The 25,762-nt window shown below is 34.6% G+C and overlaps 1 protein-coding gene across 2 annotated transcripts in view; it reads left to right on the plus strand.

The window, feature by feature from the left end:
• LOC140795718 (nuclear pore complex protein NUP160) overlaps nucleotides 1–25,762 on the plus strand; it is a 49,937-nt gene that overhangs the window by 769 nt on the left and 23,406 nt on the right. For both annotated transcript variants that reach the window (XM_073148450.1, XM_073148459.1), the window contains exons 2-9: nucleotides 1,980–2,112; nucleotides 2,236–2,497; nucleotides 2,647–2,707; nucleotides 3,219–3,376; nucleotides 5,486–5,571; nucleotides 11,905–12,009; nucleotides 13,151–13,248; nucleotides 22,400–22,520. In XM_073148450.1, the coding sequence (XP_073004551.1) occupies nucleotides 1,980–2,112; nucleotides 2,236–2,497; nucleotides 2,647–2,707; nucleotides 3,219–3,376; nucleotides 5,486–5,571; nucleotides 11,905–12,009; nucleotides 13,151–13,248; nucleotides 22,400–22,520 (1,024 nt within the window). The remainder of the gene's footprint in view (nucleotides 1–1,979; nucleotides 2,113–2,235; nucleotides 2,498–2,646; nucleotides 2,708–3,218; nucleotides 3,377–5,485; nucleotides 5,572–11,904; nucleotides 12,010–13,150; nucleotides 13,249–22,399; nucleotides 22,521–25,762) is intronic.

A 25,762-nucleotide genomic window follows, 5' to 3' on the forward strand; every position in this document is an offset into this window, starting at 1 on the left:
TCTTGAAATTTGGCTTCAGTGAGATTGAACGGAGTTTTTCTTTTAGCTTATCATTGTTCATTCCTCTAGTGTTGCAGTTTCAAGTCCTGTAAATCGGAGACATTCTATACAGAAATGAGGGTAAGGTTGTGTATGTCCTGCACTCCCTAGATACTGACTGATAGGAGCTCATGAGACATCTATTTCTTTTGTCTCTTGAGTCATCTGGAACTGTTTTCTCTTTTGTCCAGTCTTCTGTGCATTGTGCAATGTCTCTGGTGTAGGATCGTTCAATGTTGTTTTGATGTAAATAGTGTTGAACTAATGTTGCTGTAGTCCATGGGTTGGTGGGATTCAGTATATTTGATAAATAATTATCTTTGTGAGTATGTTTAGTGATTGGACAAGTTTCAAGACATTGATGGAGGGTTGCAATTTGACACTGTCAAATTGTTGCTATTTGAGTCTGGCTTAAGTGCAAAATTTTGACAAAGGGATAAATAAAGCACCATCAAGGCATCAAATGGACAGGATTTAATGAGGACTAGGAAAATACCATTGATTTATTTAAGGTAAAACTCTTTTGAAATCTACATAGAATAAATGAAAAGAGTAAAGAAAGGGAAAAAAATGTGAAAGATAAAAAAGAAAACAAAACTACTGAGGTTTTAAAAGACTGTAGGCAATAAACGGGTGGATAAGGGATCATGTAGTGCCTAGGCGGGGCACCGCAAAATTCAAGATGGTTAATGAATAAGCAAATAAAGAAATAATAGTTAGAGAAAAATTAAAATTAATATCTACAATCTAAATAAATATATTAATGTATTCTTATTAAGAACTATAGTAAGCTATTCAAATTTGCTAATTCATCAACATGTACAATAGTTTTGAATTTCAAAGTCAATTTGCATATTAAAACATGATATGAGATGCTAAGGCGGTTACCTAGCGGGACCTAAGCGGAGCCTAGTTATATTCTATCTAAGGCGGGAGCTTAGGTGGTAAGTTGGAAGTTTTTTTAAAACAATAAAAACTCCACAAAATTTGTTTAGGTCATTGTAATATCCTATGAACTCTACTTTTAGACCTAAACAACTTGAAACCAAAGTTTCCAAATGATTATGAACTTACGGCTCTCATCTTTTTAACATGATCCTATGGCTTCATTTTGACAATTTTGACTATGACATGATAATTTCACCTAATATAAAGCACCAATATGTATTTATATGCATGTATATGTATATATAATAAGATTTTATTATCTAAAATGTTATGACCCTAGAATCCTAGTTTGCATTAGTAATGTGCAGGACAGTTGGAACTTATTAAACAATATCAAAATATAAAATTTGAAAAAGATACTGACACTCCAGATTTGCACTACAATTCATTAAAAGAAAACCTAAGTAACAATCCTAATTATTCTATGGTGTCAATATTTTCTAGTCGATTCTGTGACACTGATTTCTCACACTTGAAGTTTCCAAACTCATATATCTTTTTATGATTAAAATTTAAAAGTAGAAGCCGGAAAGGATGTTAATAGCAAGCCAAACTCGTATATCTTTTTAACTTCCTTTTCTTTACGTCCAGCTTCTCAATAACCAAGTTCATTTGTCATGACTTCCTCCCTATAAATCTTAAATGATCATAAAATGCCTCCTAAAATGACAGAATGATTTTAAAATTTTAGTTGAAAAAATGTATAAACAATCACAGAAGACATATCTAAGGTATATTGCTTGATGAGAGGTTATGTGTTGCCATAAAAGTAAACCTACTTTCTTCTACCTTAGTTCTCTGCTTATTCAGCTTCTCTCTTGATTGTCCATTTTATTATTCTTTTGTGGACCATACAATCATGTGAGGTGCCAACTCTACTTGTTAAACGGCATTATCTGCTAATATATTGTGACTTTAGCCTTTAAAGAAATGCAGATGTTACTCTATGATCTTTCTTTTCTTTCTCATTTTTCCCTTTTTCAATATTACAGGAGGATTCACCAGAATCTCCCAAATGTTCTTGAGGTGATTGCACTCTTTGCGTGCAAAGAATTTCCTGAGACTGGATTGCATCTTGTATTCAAGGAGGCACTCTGTCCGTTTGCTTTCTTATGCAAAAATGAGGTTGTTTTAGTGCCAATGATGAATCAATTATAGATATTTTCATAACGGGAAGCTCTCTTCAAGAGACTCCTTTTTTTCTCATATATTTCATGCTAAACTGTAAACACTGCTTTGTATCTTCAGGTTCAGAGGGCAGAAAATCGATACTCGCTCTATGTATTAACAATTTCAGGAGTTGCTTACTTATGTAATTTGAAGAGCCCATTTCCTTATGTGTCTGGTTCAATCTTCCCCCAAAATGAGCTAGTTGAAGTTAATCTTCAAGCTGATGCACCACATGGGAAGATAACAGCAGTTGCTGCAACCTCAGGATGCCTCATAACTGGGCGACATGATGGATCAATTTGCTGCTACCAACTTGGAAAATTAGATCCTAATGCTCCAGGTTTTCCTGTACTTTTGAGATTATGCTGTATATAGATCTAATCCTTTTCTTCATGCTTATGTACTGATTAGCTTGCTCTTTTTGGATTATCTTTTCTAATTAGATGTTTACTGATTGAATCAGAAATTCTATTTTATTTTATGACACAGGATTCTCTAATGAGCTCCGCGATGATGTTGGGATTGGCCGATTATGGAACCTTATGTCAAGGTACTTTTTGACTATATATATATATGTACAAGATGGACATCCTTGATATGTTTGTTGTTTTCTTTTTCTTTTAAATTTTTGGCCAAGAATGACGCTGAAAATATGGCTGTGACTATTATTTCTTTAATTGCTATTTTATCTCCTATTTGCTTAAAAGCTTAAATGGTGTCTATTGCAAGTCTGTATTGCTTCTTTTCTGATCATGCCGAGATATTTAGAGATAAATGTCACAAGAAAGGTCTGAAGTGATTGTGATTCCCGGAGCTACAGAGTGCCTTGGTAGCTCAAGCTATTCTTGATTCTTGGATTCTTTATTTATTTCTGGTAAAGAACTAACATGTCATTAGCTTGAATATATGTATCCAGTTGTGCAGAAGCTGTTACTTAATTTGTTTCTAAAGGTCCTCTTAAATTTGCAGTATCTTGAAATTCATATATATTGACTCTTGTAATATTTTCTTTTTCTTTTCATTGGAGGTACTTGTCCTAATGTTAATCATTAGTTCTGTAGGCAAAAGGTTATTGGAGCTGTGCAAGATATAGCGATCTCTCAAGTCTGCGGAAGACAATGGTTATTCGTGCTTCATATGGATGGGAACTTGCGTGTGTGGGATCTTGTTAATCATGCGAGAGTTCTTTGTCATAACATCACCTCACGTGAACTTCAAGGCAATTTCTAGTCCCTTTGCTTCATAATTGTAGTACTTTATTGTATTTCTAATGAAAACGGAGTCCTAGTGCATGAGTTTCCAACCAATCTGTACACAACAACCATATTGTCAGAGAAGTTGTTCTCACGACCCAAACTTATATCAGAGTCCACAGTGGCTAGTCATTCTGCCATACTAGTTGAGTGCCTCAATATTTAGACTGTCTAATGCTATTTGTTTCTCAAATTTTGCTTTATATTTTCTTAATTTTTGAAAAGATTGTTGCTAGTTGTAGTTTATTTGCGGTTATCTTATATGGAAATATATGTTGATTTAAATGTATTTGTTTTTCTTGAATGGTAGAGCTTTAGTTTCCGAATTTCGATTGGAACATTGAAATTAAAACAGTAGCTCTAGTCCTTGCACCCAAATGGTCACTGATCATTCCATGGAGACAGTGTTTCCAATAAAGGATTAATGTTGCATACATATTGCCATCCCTAGACACGTTGGCAAGAGAAACATGCAGTGGGACATTTTTTTTTTCTGATATTGCAAATCCACAAGGGACTTCAGATGTTATTGCATATCACCAAATACTACAAAGTTCTAGCTGTCATATAACTGTTGCCTTATTCTCTTTGGACCTTCAAACTTTTTATGGTTGATGCACAAATTCATGATACATTTTGTAAGAATGAAATTCTTATTCATGCTTCATTTTGGCAGGAAGTTGCATGTGTAGGATCTCTTTGATTTGGGTTATCTATCTTAGAATTCAGCCACATGAAACCCACCTCTTCTAAATTATTTGTGGTTTTTCATGATACCATGTGTTCTCAGTATTAGGAGTTCTCGGAATGGTTTGATGAGAATCATTTTGATAAGTAGATAGGGGTCATGTGGATGGTCTTTTTGATACTTTCAGGGTGGGGATTTGGAAGCTTTCTTGTCACTGATAGGGTATTTATTGTTCTAAGTTTGAGAATTATTGTTGAAATTTGGCTTTTCTACATACATGAGGTATTAGAAGAGCCAAATTTCAGAGTATTTTAAAACATTTGTCAGTGCCCATTTTATTGGTTTCTTATTATTTTACCGGCAAAGAGTATCCACTTGCAATATATTGTAGTAATACAGGATCCGTTAATGCTTTAAAATTTATACCATCTTTCGGAATGAGTTCTTACAAGCTTGACAAACAATTTTATGCTATATTGTTTTCACTTTTATAAGTATTTTGTATTTATGTGACTCATGTTGTGCTCTGATGTTTTGTTTAGGTCATTCTGTCAATGGTTACCACTACTGTACAGTCGAACAAAAACTTGTTCACTACTTATATTTCATGATAATGCTATAGTTCAAAATGGCTAACTTAATGGAAGTTTATAGTGTTTGAAACAATATCCGTTTGCTTCATAATTTTTACTGCATTTAAAAATAATTTTAGAATTTTATGTAATTGAAAAATAGTTCGATACCATAAAGGCCGATACGTATTGTTTTTTTTTTTTCAGGCGCTGATCTCGATCCCAGTACTGGAAACTTTGATTTTGAACACTTCTTTTGGTGTCATAAACTAGAGAGCATATAGATCCTCTTTAATATTGGAAGATAATTCCTATTATAACATTTTTCCTTTTTTTAAAGAATCACACTAATCTTATGATTTCTAAGTTTGTATTTCTTGGATTACTAGCAGTATGTACAGCAATTAATCTGATATAACAGGAATTTCTTTACCTTCAACAGATTGAATAGTTGCCGAATGTTCATTATTGAGGTACTAGTTTGCCATGCGAATGGACAAGTGCTTGTTATTTGGTTTGACTTCATTCCACTTGCTAGAAATGGTGAAATCATTCACCATTCCTATATCATCCTGAAAAAGTGAAATAATACCTATATCTTCCACTGGAAATGAATATACTCTATATCAGAGAAGTGAAAACTTATTGTGACATATTCCTGATTGATATTTTATTTCGAGTAGTACTTCTGAGCAAGTGCTGTTCACTGGGTTCTGTGATTCCAGATATTGGAAGGATTTTGATACTTAGCATGTGTTCAGTCCCATTTGATTGCTTTGTCAACTGACATTACTTCTTTTTTTATTCTTTTTTAGGAACGAATCCCTCCAAGTTATGGGTTGGTGAGGATAATGATGACAAACAACTGATTTCTTTGGCAGTTTTACATCAAGATACTTTGGTATGTTAGACATGGACATCTCATATCTAAGTCCACCAGCTTATGACACATTATTTTTTTCTTTATGTTATTTTCATGTTTCAAGAATTTATCATTTAATATCTTCTTAAGGATGGTGATCTAGGACCCTTTACACTACCAACCAATAGAAGGCTATATGGTTTTGATAAGAGTTTGACATAGGACAACAAGATATGATATGATGACTAGCAAAAGTCATCATGATTTTCATGATTTTTTTTATAGATTTGGGAAATTGATTTTATATCTTTATTAGCATTGTAGTGTTTCCCGATGAAGTAGAAAAATTATTAAAGGTGAGGGATTTGAGTGAGGGCTTTTAGGTAGGGTCGTTAGGATTTAGGATATCTAAAGCAAGATCAAGAATCAAGAGTCAAGGATCAAAATTAAGAACCGAAAAAAGGGAAAACAAGAAGAAAGAAGGAGAAGAAGAGAAGAAGGAAAAAAGAACGAAAGCCGTAATTATTATAGTTACTTTGTTTTGCTTGAATCAATGATTACTTCAACTTCTTCATATATTTCTTGAAAGAATATCATAACTTATAAGTGATTCCATCTTGTTTTCTAATACGGAGTAGATGAAGCTCCTTATACAAATTAAGCTTGCTAATTTGTGTAGGTTGAGCCACAAAATTCTATATTTCTACTTATTCCTGAAAATACCTTAAATAAGCTCAAAATGAGCCTAAATATTGGTTAGAAAGTACACAATATCAATGATGGCCGTGCTAGAGGCACGGACCGTGCCGACCATCGGCCGGCACGGCACGTGCCGTAATAGAATGAGAGAAAGAGGTATGGGATATTTACCTTTGCCATTGTAGTCGTCGTCGCCATCACTTGCCGATCGCCGCCCCCCGCCTGCCGATCGCTTCGTGCCCTAGCCCCCGAGAGAGAGAGAGAGAGAGAGAGAGAGAGAGAGAGAGAGAGAGGGTTAAAAACTTAAGTTGCGGGTTCAGATCCGGATCATCTTTCTCTCTCTTCTCTCTCGGGGGCTAGGGCATGAAGTGATCGGCGATGCATTAGGAGGGGTGCATTTCGAATTCCTGAAAATAATTAAGATATAAATTAGGAATATTTCAATTAATATGGATTTCGAATTCCTGAAAATAATTAATATTATTTTATTTCTAGAAAATAAGATATAGATTAGAATTACTTCAATTTAAAGGAATTTCGGATTTAAATTTTTTATTATTATTATATTTTATTTTCAGAAAATAATAGAGGAGATCTTTATGCTAATATATTTTATTTTCTATAAATAAAATATAAGAGATCTTTATTTTTAGAATATGATCAAAAATAAAATATTATTTTTGAGACGTGAAATTTTACAAGATTAAATATTAGATTATTATTTATTTGTGTTTTTTTGACTTATGAAGAATGATTTATATTATATATATATTAGAGGAAATAGTAGTATTTGAATTTACGAATTATTCGTGTATATATTGTATTTGAAGAATTGAGAATTTTGGTAATTGAGGAATATGATACTTGAGATTCAGAATGAATCAGTATAGTTGAATACCGATAAAAGTGAGATCTGGAACCCAATTTGTTTTCAAGAAGATAAGTCCAGGGAAAAGATTCTTGAAATGTAACGTTGCGACGTGCTACCAAGTGACTCTGGCGGGATTAGAGAAAAGATTCTTGGATTTTTGTCCCGGTGACTCTAATTTTACTCAATGGCTAGTGGAAAAGCCAGTAGGACACTGCAGAGTACCTACTGTGACCCAAGACGGATTGACTATCTAGAAAAGTCTCGGGCGCCATCCCGATGGTGACTAGGTAGTGCGATGTGGCCACGGGTTAGAGTACCCATTAATGAGACAATATGATATTTTATCAGTTTTGGCGGGTTTTCATGATGGTACACTTTTGGCAGAGATTGACTGCTTTTATATTGATTTATTCAAATTGAGATATTATGAATAGTTTATGATTCGATTTCCATGATAATACATTTTCAGCAGAGATTGATTTGTTTTATATTAATTTATTTAAATTGAGATATTATAAATAATTTATAATTCGATTTCCATGATAATACACTTTAGTGGAGATTCGTTCTATGCTGATTTATTCGGATTGTGTTAATATGAATGATTTATGATTTGATTTCCATGAAAATACACTTTTAGCAGAGATTGATTCGTTTTATATTGAACTATTCAAAATGAGTTAATATGAATAATTTATTATTCTAATTTAGTATATATGGATTTTGAAATTCAATATAAGAGACAAGAAAATTATATATTTTCAAGATGGCTTATATATTATTATTATGATTCTCCTACTATATGTATCACATGTTGATCTTTGTCATTAGACATATTATTAGTAGAGTGGGTTACTTGCTGGGCGTCTAGCTCATGAGGACTTATTATTTTGCAGGAATTTAAGAAGTCGCTTAGTGAGAACTCTGAAGACTGAGTACCATTTTTGCTGTGTCAATCTATTTTAGGATTTGATTACTATTTGGGCTTTCGTGTTTTCTCCGGGTTTTATCCTAGAGATTCACGGCCATCATGTTCCCGGATCAGGGCGTGACACGTAAGACCTGATTTTTGATAACTTTGTAACTTGAGCATCCTTTTTTCTTACATTTTGAGTTTGTTTTATTTTAGGTGCCGCATAATGCGCTCAAAATAAATGAGTGGTTTGAGCTCGTCTCAGGCTTGGTTCCAATATAAATGATCCTAGTTTGAGCCAAATTTCAAACTCGAGAAGCGCCAAATTATTATTTATTAATATATATATATTATGTATAATTCACAACTATTAGATCTTTGATCTATAGATTATATATCTTCGTAATAGTCTCGGCTCATTTAAGGCCCAAATTGAGCTCGACTTGTTTAAGACTTGAATGAGTTCATTTAAGGCCTGAGCTAGAAATAGGCTTGGCTCAAGCTCAAATGTAAATTAGCTGAGCCTAAACCAGATATTTTTGTTGGCTAAAATAATTATTTTATGAATATGTTAAATTATCCTAAAAGATACTCTAGACCATTGATGTATGATTTAGGGGTCTGTTATTGAGATAAACCGGTGTGTTGGCATAGTACGTGTGGGATGGCACTGGAAATGCCGAAATGCTGACTTGCATGATAATCATTGATTGACAGCATGATGCCCGGTTTTGGCCAATCCTAATTCTACCCTAAAACCAACCAATTAATTTCGGGTGGACTTGATTCGTATCAGGCCCATTCATCCGGATCAATTGAAACAACGCAATAAGAGAGTACGGGATGCACCTCATATCTTGGCAAACTCCTCTTTCGGCGAAGTCCTTCGACGCCTATCCGTCAAAATAGAAGTTCGACGAGCTCCTCCGACACCCTCCCTATTTTTTTTGGTTTTTTTTTTTCCATTTCTCCTCTCTCTCTCCCTTTTCACTCATCCTCTCGCAACAACAGAGAACAGAAGAGAGACCATGAGGTTGAGAGTGAGCGAAAGAGAGAAATGTATAGAGTAAGAGCAAGAGAAGAGAATAGACAAGGTTTCGAAACTTGGGATTGAGATTTGCTGCCTCGGAAAATAATATGTATTTGTTGCTCGTATCGGATTAGACTATTTTGTCATTCCATAAATTCTTAATATTAAAGAATCTAGAAAAATTTCTAAAAACATTAAAAAGTTGGTAGTGAAATAAAAAATTATTATTGGCATATGAAGACCTAAAAACTAAACTATTTTTTTAAAAAAAATACTCACTAAAAAAGAGTGGAAGAACCGTAAGGAAAAAATTAAAAATTACTGTTTTGCTTCTTCTGCAATGATGAAGAAAAGAGAGAGAGAGTACAAAAAGAGAAAACTTTTTGTTTTTGCAATGAAGAAGAGAGAGAGAGGGAGAGTAGTGGAAGAATCAAAAAGAAAGAAAAGAAAAATTCAGTTGGTTGTGTAATGAAGAAGAAAAAGATAAAGAGAATGGAAGAACTGAAAGAAAAAGAAGGAAAAGACCACATTTTTTTGCTTCTTTAGTGAAGAAGAATAGAGGGGAGAAAAAACTATCGTGAAGAAGAAGAAGAAAAGAGAAAAATAAAAAACTACAAACCCAAGGTCACTGGGGTTAGATTTGCATCGCTGGAGTTCGAAGGACCTCCCCGGAGCTAGATTGCATTAGAGAATCAGTGACTTTGGTTGAGAGAGAGAGAGAGGATGACATGGATATCAATTTGTTATGGATTTGCCTTATTTGACCCGGATTGGTCGATCCTGACTTGGATTAGCCGATTCAGATCGATATCAACCAAGGTTCCGAAACTCGGTGTTAGATTGGGATCGGCCGTTAGAAAAAATGATACGTATTGGTTATTTCGGTCATATCGGATCAAACTATTTTTAATTACGTAAATTTTTAAATATTATTTAAAATACATAAACATTTCTAAAAATTTATAAAAAATAACAGAAAAATAAGGAATAAAAATTAGTCACATATGAACTTTAAAAACTAAAGAAAAAACTCACTCAAAACTATAATAAATTTTGACTTGAATTAGACAAATTTTTATACTTGTAAATTATTATTGCAGAGCAACATGAAGAGAGATATTTTTTCACTGTTGTTCTATAGTAATAAGAAAAGATGAGTTAAAAAGTGAGTGAGAAAAAAGGAAAAAAAAAACTCATTTGAGTTTACTAAGTGTGGATTAGCGAAAAAGGCTCGTTGGAACGTCCGCCAAATGAACTCAGTGAAGTGTGAGAGTGAGTGAAGGGTGTGTGTGTGAGAGATAGAGTGTAAAAATTGAAAATTTAAAAAGAAAGCAGTTGATGAGATCAATTATTAATGTCTCCTAAGTTAGATACATTTTAGATTTGACTTGAATCTTAAAAAAAATTAATTTTAGTTGATATTGTTGTTTTTAGCCAATACGGCCAAGACGGAATGGTCGATACGGTCGAAACTGTTCGGCGATACTAGCTAAAACCGATTTGATCGAGATCAATTATGGCTGATCTTGATCCAGATCAGCCGATCCGACTCGGGATTTGCCGATTTTGGGATCCATGGTATCAACCGGTACAATCAATACTCACCCGATACTAATAAACTGACTAGTATCAAACTTGGATTGGGATCGGCCGATTGGACTTGGATCAACCAATCCTTAGGATCATGAGAATTGAGTGTGAGGGAGGGACTGAGTGGGAGCTCATTTGATTGGGAGTGATTGGAGAAGGGGAAGAAGGTGAGTGGAAGAGAGTGAGGGATGGTGGGGAGTGAGTGGGACTGGGAGAGAGAATTTGTGTGTGGAAGAGAGATAAAGTTAGAGAGTAATTTCTTTAGACTAGCTACCTATATATATATATATTTTTTTTTCTTTTGTTTGATCAATTTAATTTTTTTTGCATTTTAAATTTTGATTATAATTTTATGTAATAAAATAATAGTCCGATGCCAAAACCCAATACTAGTGGTCGGAATGGCTGATACAGTTAGTACTTATTGTTTTTTCGAGTGATTGGTCCACATCACAATATTTGGAACTTTGTTTGATAGTCCTCTTGTTCAATTGTTTCAATCAAGGATAAGATTTTATTGCAATAATAGGACATTTTCTGTATTGCTGCTTTAAAACTTGGAGTGGCAAACAACTCAACTTTGAGCCAACATGAATTCAACTTGTTTAGTAAACAATTATTAAACATGAAAATGACTCATTTATTAAACGAAATATTAAACATGTACATGACTTGTTTGTTAAAGGAGTTCAACGGATCACTTATGTAACCTTCTACCATATTGTTCATCTACATGTCAAATTGGTTCAAGAGTTAAATGTCTTATGTGGTAAATGAGTTAAGTGGGATATACAGGTTTACCAAGTTGCATAAATTAAATGGGTTAGAGTTGAAATATTTACACAAGTTAAAATTGGTTGACCTAATCTGGGCTGTAATATATTGAAAGAACAAACACAAATATGGCCCGTTTTTGTTTAATTAGACTTGATTATTCCCACCCTTAAAACATTGTAGGAACCTACATCAACAATTGTTTTTCTGCATTGACTTAGGACTTACGAGATAGCTTTCTACTGCAGAGGAGAAATAACTAAGTTATGCCAATACGCCTGAGACAATGGGCTGCCGTTAGATGCCCAAAGCACATTACTCTATTAACATTACTTATTTATGTTGTTTGTTAGGATTTTTTTTTTGCCCAAGCTAGAAATTTTATGTATTTCTGGTTCTGATTCTTTAATTTTGCTATTTTTTTGTTTTGTTTTAAAGAGTCCTTTTGTTTGAAAAATCTGTCTTAAGTAACTGACCAATTGTCTAATTGTGAAGGTACCAGATATTTATACTGTTGCTGTGTGTCACTTTCATTTCAGTGCTGGTGATAGGAATGTTTTCTCTCCGGATTCCTCAATGCATTATATCCGTTTGGAGGAGGTAAAACATATCTTTTACTTTTTTTGTTAGCTTTGTTGGCATATTGATAATGCTGTATCATGTGATATGTTTGGATAAACTTTGGTGAAATCTTGGGTAATATAAGTTGGTATAGCCATGCATTAGTGGGGTAAAATGTCACTGAAGTTGATCTACAAATCATAATACATCTATCAATTTGACCAAGCTTAATATGAAGCCAGTGAGGTGGTCTCCTATGCTTTAATCTGCTCTTATATCTCTTTTGCTTTTCATGTCTGGTGGTAGTATTGTTCAGTCGCAAAAAGAAATGCCATGGTTGTTAATGTTACAGGTAATGCTTCTGGTTCTGCTCCTATAACCTTTTGGTGTTCTTCCTGAACTAATCAACAAGATTGGTGGCACAACCTTTTTAACAATTAGCTGAAAATTGATGTAGGGGAAAAATAATTGTTGACATGATTTATGCAAAATTTCAGGTTCCATATTTTGAAATATTGTCGCAATTTACCTTGATAAATTGAAGATTTTCATATCAGGCTTCATATTCTAAAGTTAGTTATTACTTAACAGTCTTAGTTTACTGGTGTTGCATCTCATTATATGAGCATGCTCACTACAATCTTGGTAGGATTTAGGTGGCCACAGTACTGGCAGTTTGGAAGGTGGAGCCAAAGCCTGTTTATACAACTAAAATTTGATCGAAAAGCTGTTGTAACTATTCTAATAGTATATTATGGATTTGGAGATCTTTTGAGTCTCTGGTTGATGTTTACTATGTCCAGCTGCTCCATTGCTATTGAAATATAATACTTGTGACCACTTTTTGATTTCAAGATGTTCCAACTGATAATGGGGTATCAACTTTTTCTTTTGTTATATGACACATGAAGGTTAAAGGTTATTTAGTTGTGTTTGATTCGTAGGTTTGAAAAAAAATCCAACCAGGGTATCCATTAGTTTAGCTCAAGTGCCCGATAAGTCTGTTGACATTGTAGATACCATTGTGAAGAATGGTGGTCCTTTTGCTGGATATATTAATTGCCAGCTCAATCTTTTTTTTTTTTTCGCTGTAACAATGGCTATTTTGATCATTTCTTGCTTATTGTATGTAAGATAAGCTGTACTTTGATTTTGGATGTTGTTATGCACTTCATATCAGGGAAGACTTGTCGACTTGAAAATCAGTTCCAGCAAGCTTTGGATACTTAAAGAGGACGGACAAATGCTTTATGATCTATCCCATTCTGACTGTAACATGTAAGTAAAATGGTCTATCTCATCTTTTGAGTTTCTGGTGGTACTGCACTGAGTTTTTCTTTTCCACCGTAGAATGATGACTTTCTAATGTGACTCAAAAATTTTGAACAAATGTAGGCTAAATAAATTCAGTAATATAGATAACAAAAGCAGTAAATGAGCATAAGACTTTCTATTAAGATATAAGCAAGATTAAATTCAGTTCATCTTAAACTTAACATGACAACAAGTCTGAAATTTATAGCAGAAGATATGGCCAGAGAGAATAGTAGGTCGATTACTAGACTTAGGTTAATCAAAAGCGGGCTAAACAAAGTGAAGAATAGTCTGTAGCCTTAAACCTTGCCTTTGTCTTTAATTCCGAGTACCAATAGCCCTCACTATATTGCTAGAAATCCCTCGAAACAGCAACAATTACATAGAAATAAAGAAGAGAAATAAGGTAGATTAAAAAGAAGCCCACAAAGTCTATGTGGGGTTTTGTAAAGATGACGTAAAGGGTAGAACCCTCAAGGACTGTGAGAGAGAGTAGAGTAGAATGAAGAGTAGAGGAGGGTTTATGTGAAGAAGATGAGCTTTTGAGAAGTTAAAGGAATTAGGTTGGGAGAGGAAAGGTCTTTTTTTGGGAGGTTGTGAGGAGCTATTTTGGGAAGTCTTAAAGGATTTTTAGGAAGTCCAAAGGTTGAGAAAAAAAATCTAGAGTTTTCTAGAGAACTCTCAAATACTTTAAGCAGCCCACTAACCTATCCTAGCCTAGCCCGAATTGACTATGGTGCTTTTCCCTTCCAGATAAATTTATCATATTAAAGCAATCTGTCTTATACTACGCTTAGTTACCCTTAGTCCTCGGAAATTCTCGCTTTCCAGTCTATTAACCGATCCAGTGGCCAAACAAAATGGTGCGGACATCTCTTGCACATTAGGCTAATATTATGGTTGTTCATATAAAACAAGTAATCTAATTGGAAGTTGATGTCACGACACTTTTATATTATATTTCCTTCACTTTCTCTGTCATTTGGTAACCAGTAATTTGTTCAGTTACCTCAGAGGGTCTGCTTCAAAGGCTGTCTAACATTAAAAGTTTTTTATAATATCATTTAGAAGTGACTGTTTGGAACTTGATTGGTTGAATTGTTGATATAAATAGCTAGCATTTATGACTGGAAAGCTAATTATTTATCTGGCCACTATTGTAACTAAAGAGCTTCTTTTTTCCATCGGTTATTTAATTGCTTTCTTTTCCCTTGTAATATCAAATGCTTTGCAATTTATAAGATTTCTTAGAAGATGAAGCAAAATTAGGATGTTGACGTGGACAGACCAGTGGTACCACTTGAAAAGATAGAAATTGAAATGATTGTATTCAATCTGTAAGATAACACCCATGGATTGATGTGCCGGCATGTGGCAATGAGTAGCTGACAACATGCCATCTTTCACCTCCTAGTGGAGATCTGCCGTCGGGGATCACTTTTTAGAGGTGATTCAAGGTAGAGCAAGAGCAGAGGAGGTGATACATGGTGGCAAAGAGGCTGTAGAGAGGTATTGTGGCCACACAGGAGGTAGGTACGACTTGTGGTAGAAGAATGACAAAGGGGATTCGACCCAAATTCACTTATCGTATCTAACTTAGAATGAGTAGATATCCATTTAGTATAAGTTGGATATGTTAGCAATCCTTTTCATTTCATGGTTCCTACTCTCCTATGTATTGGCTATGACACGGATGCTCATGCAAAAAATAGGTGGGTGGTGTACTGAGCGGCTAGGGCACGACGAAGGCTCGCTGATGACGATCTAATGAGACGGTAGATCCCTCTTTTCCCCACTTTTTCTTCTTTATTGTTGACACAGTGTGTCGGCATCTGCTGTTGGCAACACTCCTTGTGCCAATGGCAAGAAGATCCTTGATAGCACCCGTAGAGGATAAGTTGATAAGACTAGGTTATTATACACCCCAACCCCATCCGGAAAGAAAAGGGTAGCACCAGAAAGGAAAGAACAAGAAGAGTACATAGTCAGCTAGTACAAAAGGTGATGGCTGTTGAAAGGGAAGCCAAGACTTATATAGTAGGAATCCGAGACAAACCCTTGCAATAAATAAAGAATAAAGATATATAGACGAAAGGATTATATTGCCAACCACATATAGTTTGGAAAAGGCGTGGCTGTTGTGTTCCTAGAAATTGGAACAAGGACTCTTGATGGTCTTTTAATGGTCTTATGGTTCTATATGTTGATGGTTTTAAACTCTATCCAAATTATGCAATCTGCTAGATCTGTTATATGGTTTGTCCTTAAGCCTTTTGAGTATCACATATAAGAATTTAAATCCTACATCAGAAAGAGAGGAAAAAATTAAAGAGTTTATAGATTCTTGGGCTGTTATCTAATAGCTAAAACTTTTGGGTGGACTTAGGTTTGAAAGTTTGTGTTAAATCCTGTTGCAATATGGTTGGGACTTCTCTCTAACAATTTCTATCAGAGTCGATAGTTCACAATCGTAGACTATTTTCAAGCAATTTGGTGGCATTGTTGTATATGTGAGTTATTCAGGTTGAGTCATAATAATTTGGTAGTCATAGTGTGGTATGGCTAGTGAAGCTAGGACTTGAGATTGGGCTCCGACACACAAGATTGATGTGCAAGCTCGCTTACACTTGATGGAGCAAGAGTGTACTAAATTGATACATGAGCTTAGACGAGCGGGTTTGCAGTGACTCATGAAGAGCTGCTAAATTGTGAGTGCTAGATTGGACCCAAGAGGGAGTAGCTGATGTTGGGCTCACATGTAAAGGAAGAGATTGTTGAGTGCGTATTAGAGTTTATACATAAGAAAGAGCGGAGAAAGTGAAAGGGTTTATATAGACTCTTAGCCCCTCACATAATAGCTTAATTTCTTGGGTTGAGTTAGGTTTCAAGGTTTGTATCAAACCCTAATTCACTTAGATTATGACTTTTCCATCTTCCCAACAAAGCTTTCATTATCTGTAACCATGACTTAGTGTTATCATGGTGCATGAAGACCATGTTTTAACCCAAAATAATATTTGAATAAAAGGGTGAATCATTAAGTATATTCAAGGTTTTGGAAAGCGGTCAGGTCCGCCGCTGCATATCCACAACGGTGAACATGCTGACTAGTCATTATTTGGTGGCCGACATAGGCTGGTCATTCTTCTTAGTTCGTATTTGGAAGCCTCATAGGTGAGTCAGACACCTTAAGGGGTTTGTGGGCAAGGTCCTATCTGTATGAGCATTTTATAGAACAAAAGAAAGATATTTGAAAATCTTACATCCTAATTATGCCCAAATTTCTTTTTTTTTTGAGGCTTTAGTGTAATTTGTAAATATATATATTCAAACATGATGTTTGGTTGTGCTAGCCACTTCATTTGTGTAAATATAAGATGGTCCACTTTAAACCTTTTAGTATAATTACACATGTATTAGTTGATGGTCCACTATAAACCATTTTGTATAATCACACATGTATTGGTTTATTATTAACGTAATTTTAATATGAGATATATATCTTCTAGGAAATCTTAAATTTTTAGCATATTTTATTGCTATATTGCATACTATAGGTGCTCTTGACAATATTGGGTATGTTAGTCGCGTTCTTTTTCTAACTTTAACTTGAATTTTCTATTGAGCACAAGTATGACATCCTTAATAGAAATTTTGAACTAGATTGATTGATTGCTTTAGTTTTGCATGCCTTTTGTTGTAACAATTGTGTTAGAGATGATCAAATGGCCTAAACCGAACCCGCCCGAAATAAATTAGGCTAAGCCTGGCCTGAGTTTGATTTGTGTTTGACCCAATCCATGAGGTGATCATTGTGTAAGTTGTGCTGAGTTTTCTGGGCCAGATTGGGGTTAGGGCCTCTGTTTGCTAACCCACTCGCAAGTTACTGCAGTTGGGCTGAAATATTCCAACCCGATAACAGCCATTAGCCTGAGACATTGGGCTTGAGGCAATTATAATAGGCCAGGTCGACCTGGGCTACTCTCACCTACCCAATGATCTTTCTTGGTTTGCTATGCTCTTTGTCGTTTTGGTTAGGATTAAATGCATTTTATTCTTCTGTACTTATGCCCAAAATCACTTTACTCTCTTGTACTTCAGAATATCTCAAACCGTCTTTATACTTACGACTAGTGATGGCCGTGCCAGTGGCACGCCTCCTATAATGTTTTTAATAAATTTTTTAGGATATTTAGAGATGTTTTTGGGTCTTTGGTATGTCAATCTTTAATTTTTTTTGTCTAAATATATGTATTAAAATTTAAAATCTACATTACAATGTTTTATCTTTAGATTATTTTTATAAATAACCTATTTTATTAAAGATAAAACAACAGTTGAATATAAATATTATTCAACAGATAATATGATTGAATACATTCATTAAAATTAATATTAATGATTAAATACTCCATAATATGATTGAATACTCCATAATATAATTGAACACATAATAATATTCAATACATAATTAATAATAGTTCAATAATTAAAACTAATATCTAGTTGAACGTAGAATGACGAGAAGAATCAAAGACTTTATTTGCTAGCAGAAGAATAACACGGGAATGCTGCATTAAATACTATCGATATTCTTTAAAACTTATCCACTGATAATATTGCTCGTTATAACGTCTCACATAGTCTTCATAGAAATAAGAATTCTATAATTTTTCGATGATATGATATGTATATTAAATATATACGGGAACGACCGACACAGGCGCAGGCACACCATAAGCATATGCAGATTATAGATATGGAGTATAATAAGGGTGTTGTGGCTCTAGTGGGTGTGGTTGATATACTGGTAATGATGATGAATTCATATCATCCTGTGGGCGCACCTCTCCTGATGTCCTGCTACTTATAGACTCAAGTCCTTCCCTCATCTGACTATAATCATATTGAGCTTGAGATGGTCCTTTTCCTTTCTTCTGTATCTGATAAAGTCGGCTTTGTGGTTGTTGAGGTATAGTAAATGAATTGTCATTCCAATTTTAAAAAATGACAAATAAGTTGTCATTTTAAAAATGACAAATGACAAGTTAATTGATGGAAATAAAAAAAGTTAAAAAAAGGGTTCTACATGTCATATCATGTTTGTTAAGAAAATAAGTAAATTGATTTGATAAAGATTGATGGAAATAAAAGAATTTAAAAATAAAATCTCTACCTTGGCACATGATCGGCACGAGGCTGTGCCGGACGGCACGTGGTTGTGCCGGACCAGCACGGATCGGCACGGCATGCGTGCCAGTCGGCACGGCTACTGGCACGACAGGTGCCGGTCGTCACGGGGCATGCGCCCAATTAGTTTTTCTGTCTCAATTAACGGAGTGCGTCCAAAAAATTTTAAAATTGAATGTGGGCTGAAGTCCCTCCATTTTGAATTTTAATGGACAAAAAAACTTTTCCCTCTTATATAAGTATTTTTTTCTTTAAAAACCTATCTATTCTGCCTTATAAACACGATAGGGTATTTTGGTTATTTAGGTGCGCTCCATTAAATTTGACAGAAAAATTGAAAGTCTCAGTTTAGTCATAAGTAAAGAGACTAGTTTAAGACTTTTTAAAGTATAAGAGGTTAAGTGATTTTGGGCATAAGTACACGAGGGTAAAATATATTTAACCTTTTACTATTGTTTACAATTTGATTGTACCATCCATGCAACGTGATTGATTTGAGATATTTTCTATCATTGTTTCTTTTCGCTCTATGTAGATAAAAATATATACACACATGGGTTCTCATTCATCTTTCACATATAATTGTTTCAATCATGGCCCTTTTAAAGTCCTTTTATTTTAATTTGAAGAGAGGCAAAAATAATAGTAGACTATATATTAATATCTAGTTATAGGAAATTTAGTAACTTACTATGAGTTTGCTAAATTAAGGGATCAAATATTTCAATTAGATCACTTCTCAAAAGATGAATACAGTTTCCTATTCAAAACACAGGTTGGGCTATGAGCGGGCTACAGGTTGGGCTTTGCTTGACCCATATTACCTATTTCTAAATGGGGCTAGGGTTAGGCCGGACTTAAGTTGGGCTCGGGCTTGGATTGGGTGCATATCAACTTTGTTCGACCTAGCCCGAATTAGTGACGGGCGATACGGGCCAGCATTTGCCCACTTGGCCCGGCCTGAAAGCTTGACTCGACTAGCCTGTCCATATTTCGCTCCATCAAGCTCGTCTACAGCCTAAGTCAACTATCTTGCACATGGGCCTGTTAGCCCAAAGTCCATGTGGAACAATAGAAATATTAAGTAAGTCTATAGTCTAGGTTAGGCTGGGTTTTTCGAAAAAAGGCTAGTTTTGGAGGAAAAAAAAGTACATTCTCATTTTATCCTTTAAATAGTAATAAACAACTAGTATTTAAATCCATATTTGGATCTGCAACTTAAGTTTTTATTTGAAATTGACCCGACGACCGGACCCACTCGGATTGTCTTCTTCCTCGAGCCAGCAAAGGCTAGGGTATTTGTGTTGTGATCGGCGAGCACGACGGCGACGGCGAGCGGCAAATGACAACAACGATTACGAAGAGTCTTCAGTGAAGCGCTGCTAGGAGTGATGCTATGCGGCACCCCTTGTGCCACATGTCGATATGCCGTCGGCATGGCACAAGTGCCCTAGCCTATTGGAATCATGGGCCAAAGTATGACCAAAGGAGAAAAACAATTCTACCTAGACTTGACCGGTTATGCCCGATTTGAGACCGATATCTCACGGGCTAGTGGATCATAATGGGCTGGAGTTTTTAGCCCGACTTGAACCTAGCTTGACTCAGGTGAGTCACGGGTGGGCCCTGTAAACAAAGGTCTAGTCCGGTCTGACCTAAAAAGCTTGGCCTGAACTTGGCTTCACCTGGGATGATCACCTCTAAGTTGTACAATTGAATCTCTGCAACACTTTTTCTCAATAATCTCTAGTTAGCGATCACCTCCTTGGGTTTGTGGCTTTACACTGCTTCTTAAAGTTCTCTATCAAGTATCAAAGGATGAGAAGAAAAAGAAAAACACTTATTTAGAAAGTGTAGCTTGATTGCATTTAAGAATTTTTATAACCAAGGGTTTGTATGCTTAAGTCTTTCAATAGCTCCAATGCCTTTGAAGGTGGAATTAATAATTTTTAGAACTAAAAGTCTATATGCTTATTTCTTTGAATAGCTCCAATGCTTCAAAAGGTGGAACTTTGTGGTGTTTCTTAAACTGATAGAGAACTTTAAGACTTAACTGCAAATTTTTAGAACATTGATGCTCTGAAGTCTGAAGTGGAAATTTAGACACTTTTTGATATTATGATTGTTAGAATATCGGGCAATAGGAACGAACCTTTAGGAAAGAATAAAAACAATTGTTCTTTAGCAACTTAATCTTTTTAAGTAGTTGATGAGTTAACATGGTACCGTAGAATGAGGTCTTGAGTTTGAATCTTGTTAAGTTATTTGTCATTTTACAATATAAATTATCCAATCATCTAACTAAAATCCACTTCTTTGGCCTATTATAATGCCTCGAACCCTAAAGTGAGAGGGAGTTTTAAGAGTGTAAAAGCTAATTAATGTTGTGAAAAGCACCCGTGGTATATGGGTAATTAAGCCACCGTATATTGCTTAAGTGGTATAATGATAAAAATATTAGAAATAACTTGTATGTAATTTTCTTATCTAGTGTATTGAATATTTTTATCATAATACTACTAAATAGGTAAAAGTTGCATATGATGTCTTCTTAATATCCTACCCATGAAGGCATGCTATTTTCTGATCATAAGATTACTTATTAAATATTTCAAAGTATGAGAATTTGCATCAGCAAATTAATAAATTATCAAGTGCTATAACTAAAAGTATCTCAATATTAGCTCACATATGCATATGAGAGCGCAACTGCATAGGCAACACATATGCAGTTGTTATGTGGGCGCGCATGTGTGAATGTGGTCCCCATATACAGCTTATATGAGGTTGGGCTGCATAGAAGGATCCCATATTGTATATACAGGGCTGTTAACCTATCACCATCGTTATTGAATAACTTAAGCATTTATAGTAGTTGATGAGTTAATAATTAAGAGTATAAACAATCAAACCCACCCTGCTCAATCAACTTAAGCTTTTAGAATAGTTAATATGGTACTAGAACATAAGGTCCTAAGTTCAAATCCCACTAGATCTACTTTGTTAATTGATAAATCAATGTCCACCCATTTTAAGTCGACTCCACTTCTTGGATCTATCAAAAGTATCTCAAGCTGTGAAGTGAGAGGAAGTGTTAGAATATAAAAAGAGATAAAAGGGGATAAAATTACCTTTCTCTAACTATTTAAGCTTTTAGTGGAGTTAGTGAGTTAACAATGATAACATAGAATTTCTTGTGGTCAACTGTAGTTGTTCACAGATCTTTAGAATTTATAGGTTATGTGTGCAATAACAACATCACAAACTAAACTCTTTATGATTCTAGGGTTAATCATAGCAGTGATGGAGATCCCTTGACCTGATTTCTTTACTTAATGTTCTCCATGTTTCAGATTCGAGAGTATTGTTAAGTCATTGCATTTGTATTGTCAAATTGTGTGTACTTCCTTTTGTTAGAATTGCAATACCTCATATTAATTCTCTACGTTTACATGTTTATGAAGACATACACCTGCAAGATAAGATAGAGTTTAAGTGAAAATGGAATCAAGCTAACAGCTTATCTATATCTTAGTGGCTATCTTGCTGGTGAGGTTTTTATACTATGCAGGCTAATGGATTTACTAAGGAGCTTACATAAGCAGCATGCTAAAGAAATGGTCATATAGAAAAGTCTACTCTTCATTGGCGTATTTGGGTTTATTTAAAGGGGCTTTTCTTCTGTGTTTATTCTTTTCATATGCATGTCTTAGTTGCCTTTTTTTGCCTGTAACTTGTCTTCAATATTTTGTGAACTAGTGCAATGGTGCAAGGGCTGGTTAGTCATACTAGTATCTATTTACATGTGATCTTTTCCACCACATTTTATTGCATGCGTTTCTAGCATGAATTTGCTTTGTTTTCTTTCTTGGTTATTTGAATAGCACTTTCTAGGCTGAGCCATTCCACACTGTAATCCTTTCAGGGAGAAAACATCTACATATGGGTTGCAAGAAGATTTTGTTGCAGAGCAACTGTTTGAAAGTTCCGAGCATGCTTTAGATGATCTGATTTGGACCAATAGTTCCATATTTTCATCAACAAAGGTATTTAAAGCTATTCTGTTGGTTTTTGTTTACTGTTTTGTTACCTAAATTTTTAGGTCTCCTTGCCCACTTTCTTGGTAAAGAAGCTAGTCTGTTTTTTCAAAAATTTAATTTAAATTTAAATTAATTTTTTTTTGACATGGATCTGACTTCCATAATATAGAAATGTCTCACTGTGTACAGAAAAAGAATCTTATAATTCTTGTCACCTGATTTGTAGATTAGTGTAATGGTTTCTTTTCTCCTTTTACTCTTATTCTGCTCCTATAACAGTGATGAGTTTCAATAATATCTTAACAGTTTACTAGTGTAGATTGCTTATCTACATAGATTGGTTAAGTTTTGTTTCTCACTTTTCAAGCTCACTAATGAATTATGCATTGGTAGTATTATTTTATGATAAAATAGTCTTATGATACTATCTAATTTGTTGAGATGCCTTAAAATTTATACTGTCAATTAAGGTTTTTCAAAGATATTATTGTGTCCCAGTCTACTATCTTTCCCTTTTGGTGGTGTGGGATGACAAGACATGCTAACGTTAATGAAAGATAAGGAGGTACATAGATCCATGCCTAAGTAGAGAAAATATAGGGCATCTATGAATCCCTCTTTTGGCCTAGAAGTATATTTTCCATCCTAGCATAGAAAGATATAAGGAGAGGTGGAGGATAACACACCAAGCTAGAAAAAATATCAAACCACTTCACTTGTGAGGGAAATAGAAAGCCCACCTAAATTGTGAGGGAGAAAGAGAAGCCACTTAGATTGTTGAGGGACAAGAGAAGAGCATAGGATCCATCACAAAAGAGAAGAGAGGAGGGGAGAAGGGATATACATGTGAAATACTCCAAAAGAATAACATTTTATTCAATTTTCCCTGATGAATTCTCTTATTTTCGGAATTTCCCTTGATCCTATTAGAAAAGGGTGAGGAGATAACATCAAATCATAATCTAAACTATTCAGAATCCTCCCTAGTCTATAACCGAAGTACGAGTCTTTAACTGGAAAATCAATAAAATCCTATCAGAACTTAGCTCATATCAAATTAACAATCAAATCTTCTAGATTTTAGGAGTTCTAGACCAAATAAAATAATTTAGAAATAAACCATAATTTTATGTAAATATTTTCGAAAATAAAATTAGAATGTAAATCATATACATCATCTGCTTCCGCTGTGCAAATATTGTCCCAAGATCATCTTGTCATGTGTGTCATTGAAATTTTATTCATTAGAGAACTCAATCATTATGCATCAACATGGATTTTCATTGGCTAACTTTATCTTTGTATTTAATAACTATTTTCACATTTTCGTAATGATTGAATTTGATGGACCTGAACATGCTTTGATACCAAATTGATGTGGCATGGGATGAGAAATCATGCTGATATTGGGAAAAATAAGGAAGTATGTAGATTGTGCCCAGTAAGAGAAAAGATAGGACATCTATGAATTCCTTATTTTTTTGTCTCCAATTACTTTTTTCATATTAGATTGGAAAGATATAAAAGAGAGATGTAAAATAATCCACGAAAGAAGGCCCACCTATCACGACCCGAAATAGGAATCATGACCGGCCATGCATCTCAATATACTTGAGATACACGAAGTCTTATCAATACTTTCTACTAGTACGATGGCAAAATAAATAAAGAAATAAAATAAAAAATTTCTTTATTAAATTTAAAACTAATTGCAATAAACATAAAACAATGTTACTATTTTATTGTCTCTAAACTAAATAAATAAAACTTCTATTCTATAGCATAAAATCTAACAGAGCGGAAAAGTAAATAGGTGAATCTTAAGTGGAGGTGGAGTCCGGGTTCATCTCGCTCAATCGTCCCGCTGACTATTACCTGAAATAGATAAACAAATACAAAAAAAAAATCTATGAGCCAACAACTATAGCTTAGTGAGTGAAATCCACTCGAAAATCAAATAAATTTTAAATCATATTAATGCTAAATAAATTAAACTAAGAGCAACAATATCCATAACAATATGCAATAGGCATGCTCTCTAAATAATAATAAAGATAACAATAGAGAGAGTCACAACTTGTAATCTTGCACGTTTTCAACATATTAACATCTTTTCAATATTTATACTGCCATATGTCTCAATGAGTCTAAACCCTGTGGATCCACATTAACTAGAAGTCACCTTGAGATGACGCTCGAGATTTTTCTTCATAGCTGATCCGGTTAGGGTCATCAGATGGTATCACCCTGTGATCAACATACTCTGTCTTTTCCTCTAACCGTTAAGAGAAGTTAGAGTCATCTAGGAATTTTTTTTATGCATCCTAGGACTGTTCCCTAACCCTGCCAGAGTCGCCTAAGAAAGTCACCGCAGTGATTTAATTTAGGACTTTCCCCTGTGCTTCCAAATAGACTTGAGTTACCACAGAAAATCATAAGCGATTTATATCGGGAATGATCTCTAAGTCGTACCAATACTAATCTCATTTTTTTTTTTCACAAATTTTAATATTTGCACAAAGTATGGTGATGCACTGAGTATAATAATTAAATGCACACAGAAAATATAACAATTAAATTTTCGCACGTACGGATTAAATAAATAAATTTGCACACAGAAATTGCAACAATTAAATTTTTACACGTAAGGGTGAAATAAATAATTTGCACACAGAAAATTTACATGGTTTGACAAAGATACGAAATATTATAAAATAAATATGTGAGTGAACCCACTCACATGAGTCTAGGCAAAACAATCAAAATCTCAAATCTTTAGCTCACGTACTAAAATCACCACCTTTAATAATAAATAATAATCAAAATTTTAATTTGAATAATATCACTATTTTTAAAATTTAAAAACTAAAAAGAACTAAAATGGGTTTAATTACCCATTGGGTTGGGTCAGCTAATGCTTTGCCCGGCCCAAATCAAAAAAGAACTAATCGGGCCGGGGCCAAGGCCCGGCCAAAAAGAAACTAATCGGGCTGGGCCAAGGCCCAGCCAGATAGGAAATGGATTGGGCTGCGGTTTAGCTCGCAGCCCATCCAATTTAATTTGTTCGGGTTGGGTTTGTGGATCCGAAATCCAAACCCGAACCCGAACTCGCATTCAAAAGAAAAAGGGGTGGCTCGGGTTAACCCCTTTTTCTTTTCTCCCTTCTCGCGTTCGACCCGAGGGAGGGAAGGATCGAGAGAGAGAATGGCCGCCGGTGACTTTGCCGACGGCGGGTCACGACCGACTCT

This window comes from Typha latifolia, chromosome 1 (genome assembly GCF_019914945.1).
Source record: "Typha latifolia isolate L0001 chromosome 1, TyphaL0001v2, whole genome shotgun sequence".
NCBI classification, from domain to species: domain Eukaryota; kingdom Viridiplantae; phylum Streptophyta; class Magnoliopsida; order Poales; family Typhaceae; genus Typha; species Typha latifolia.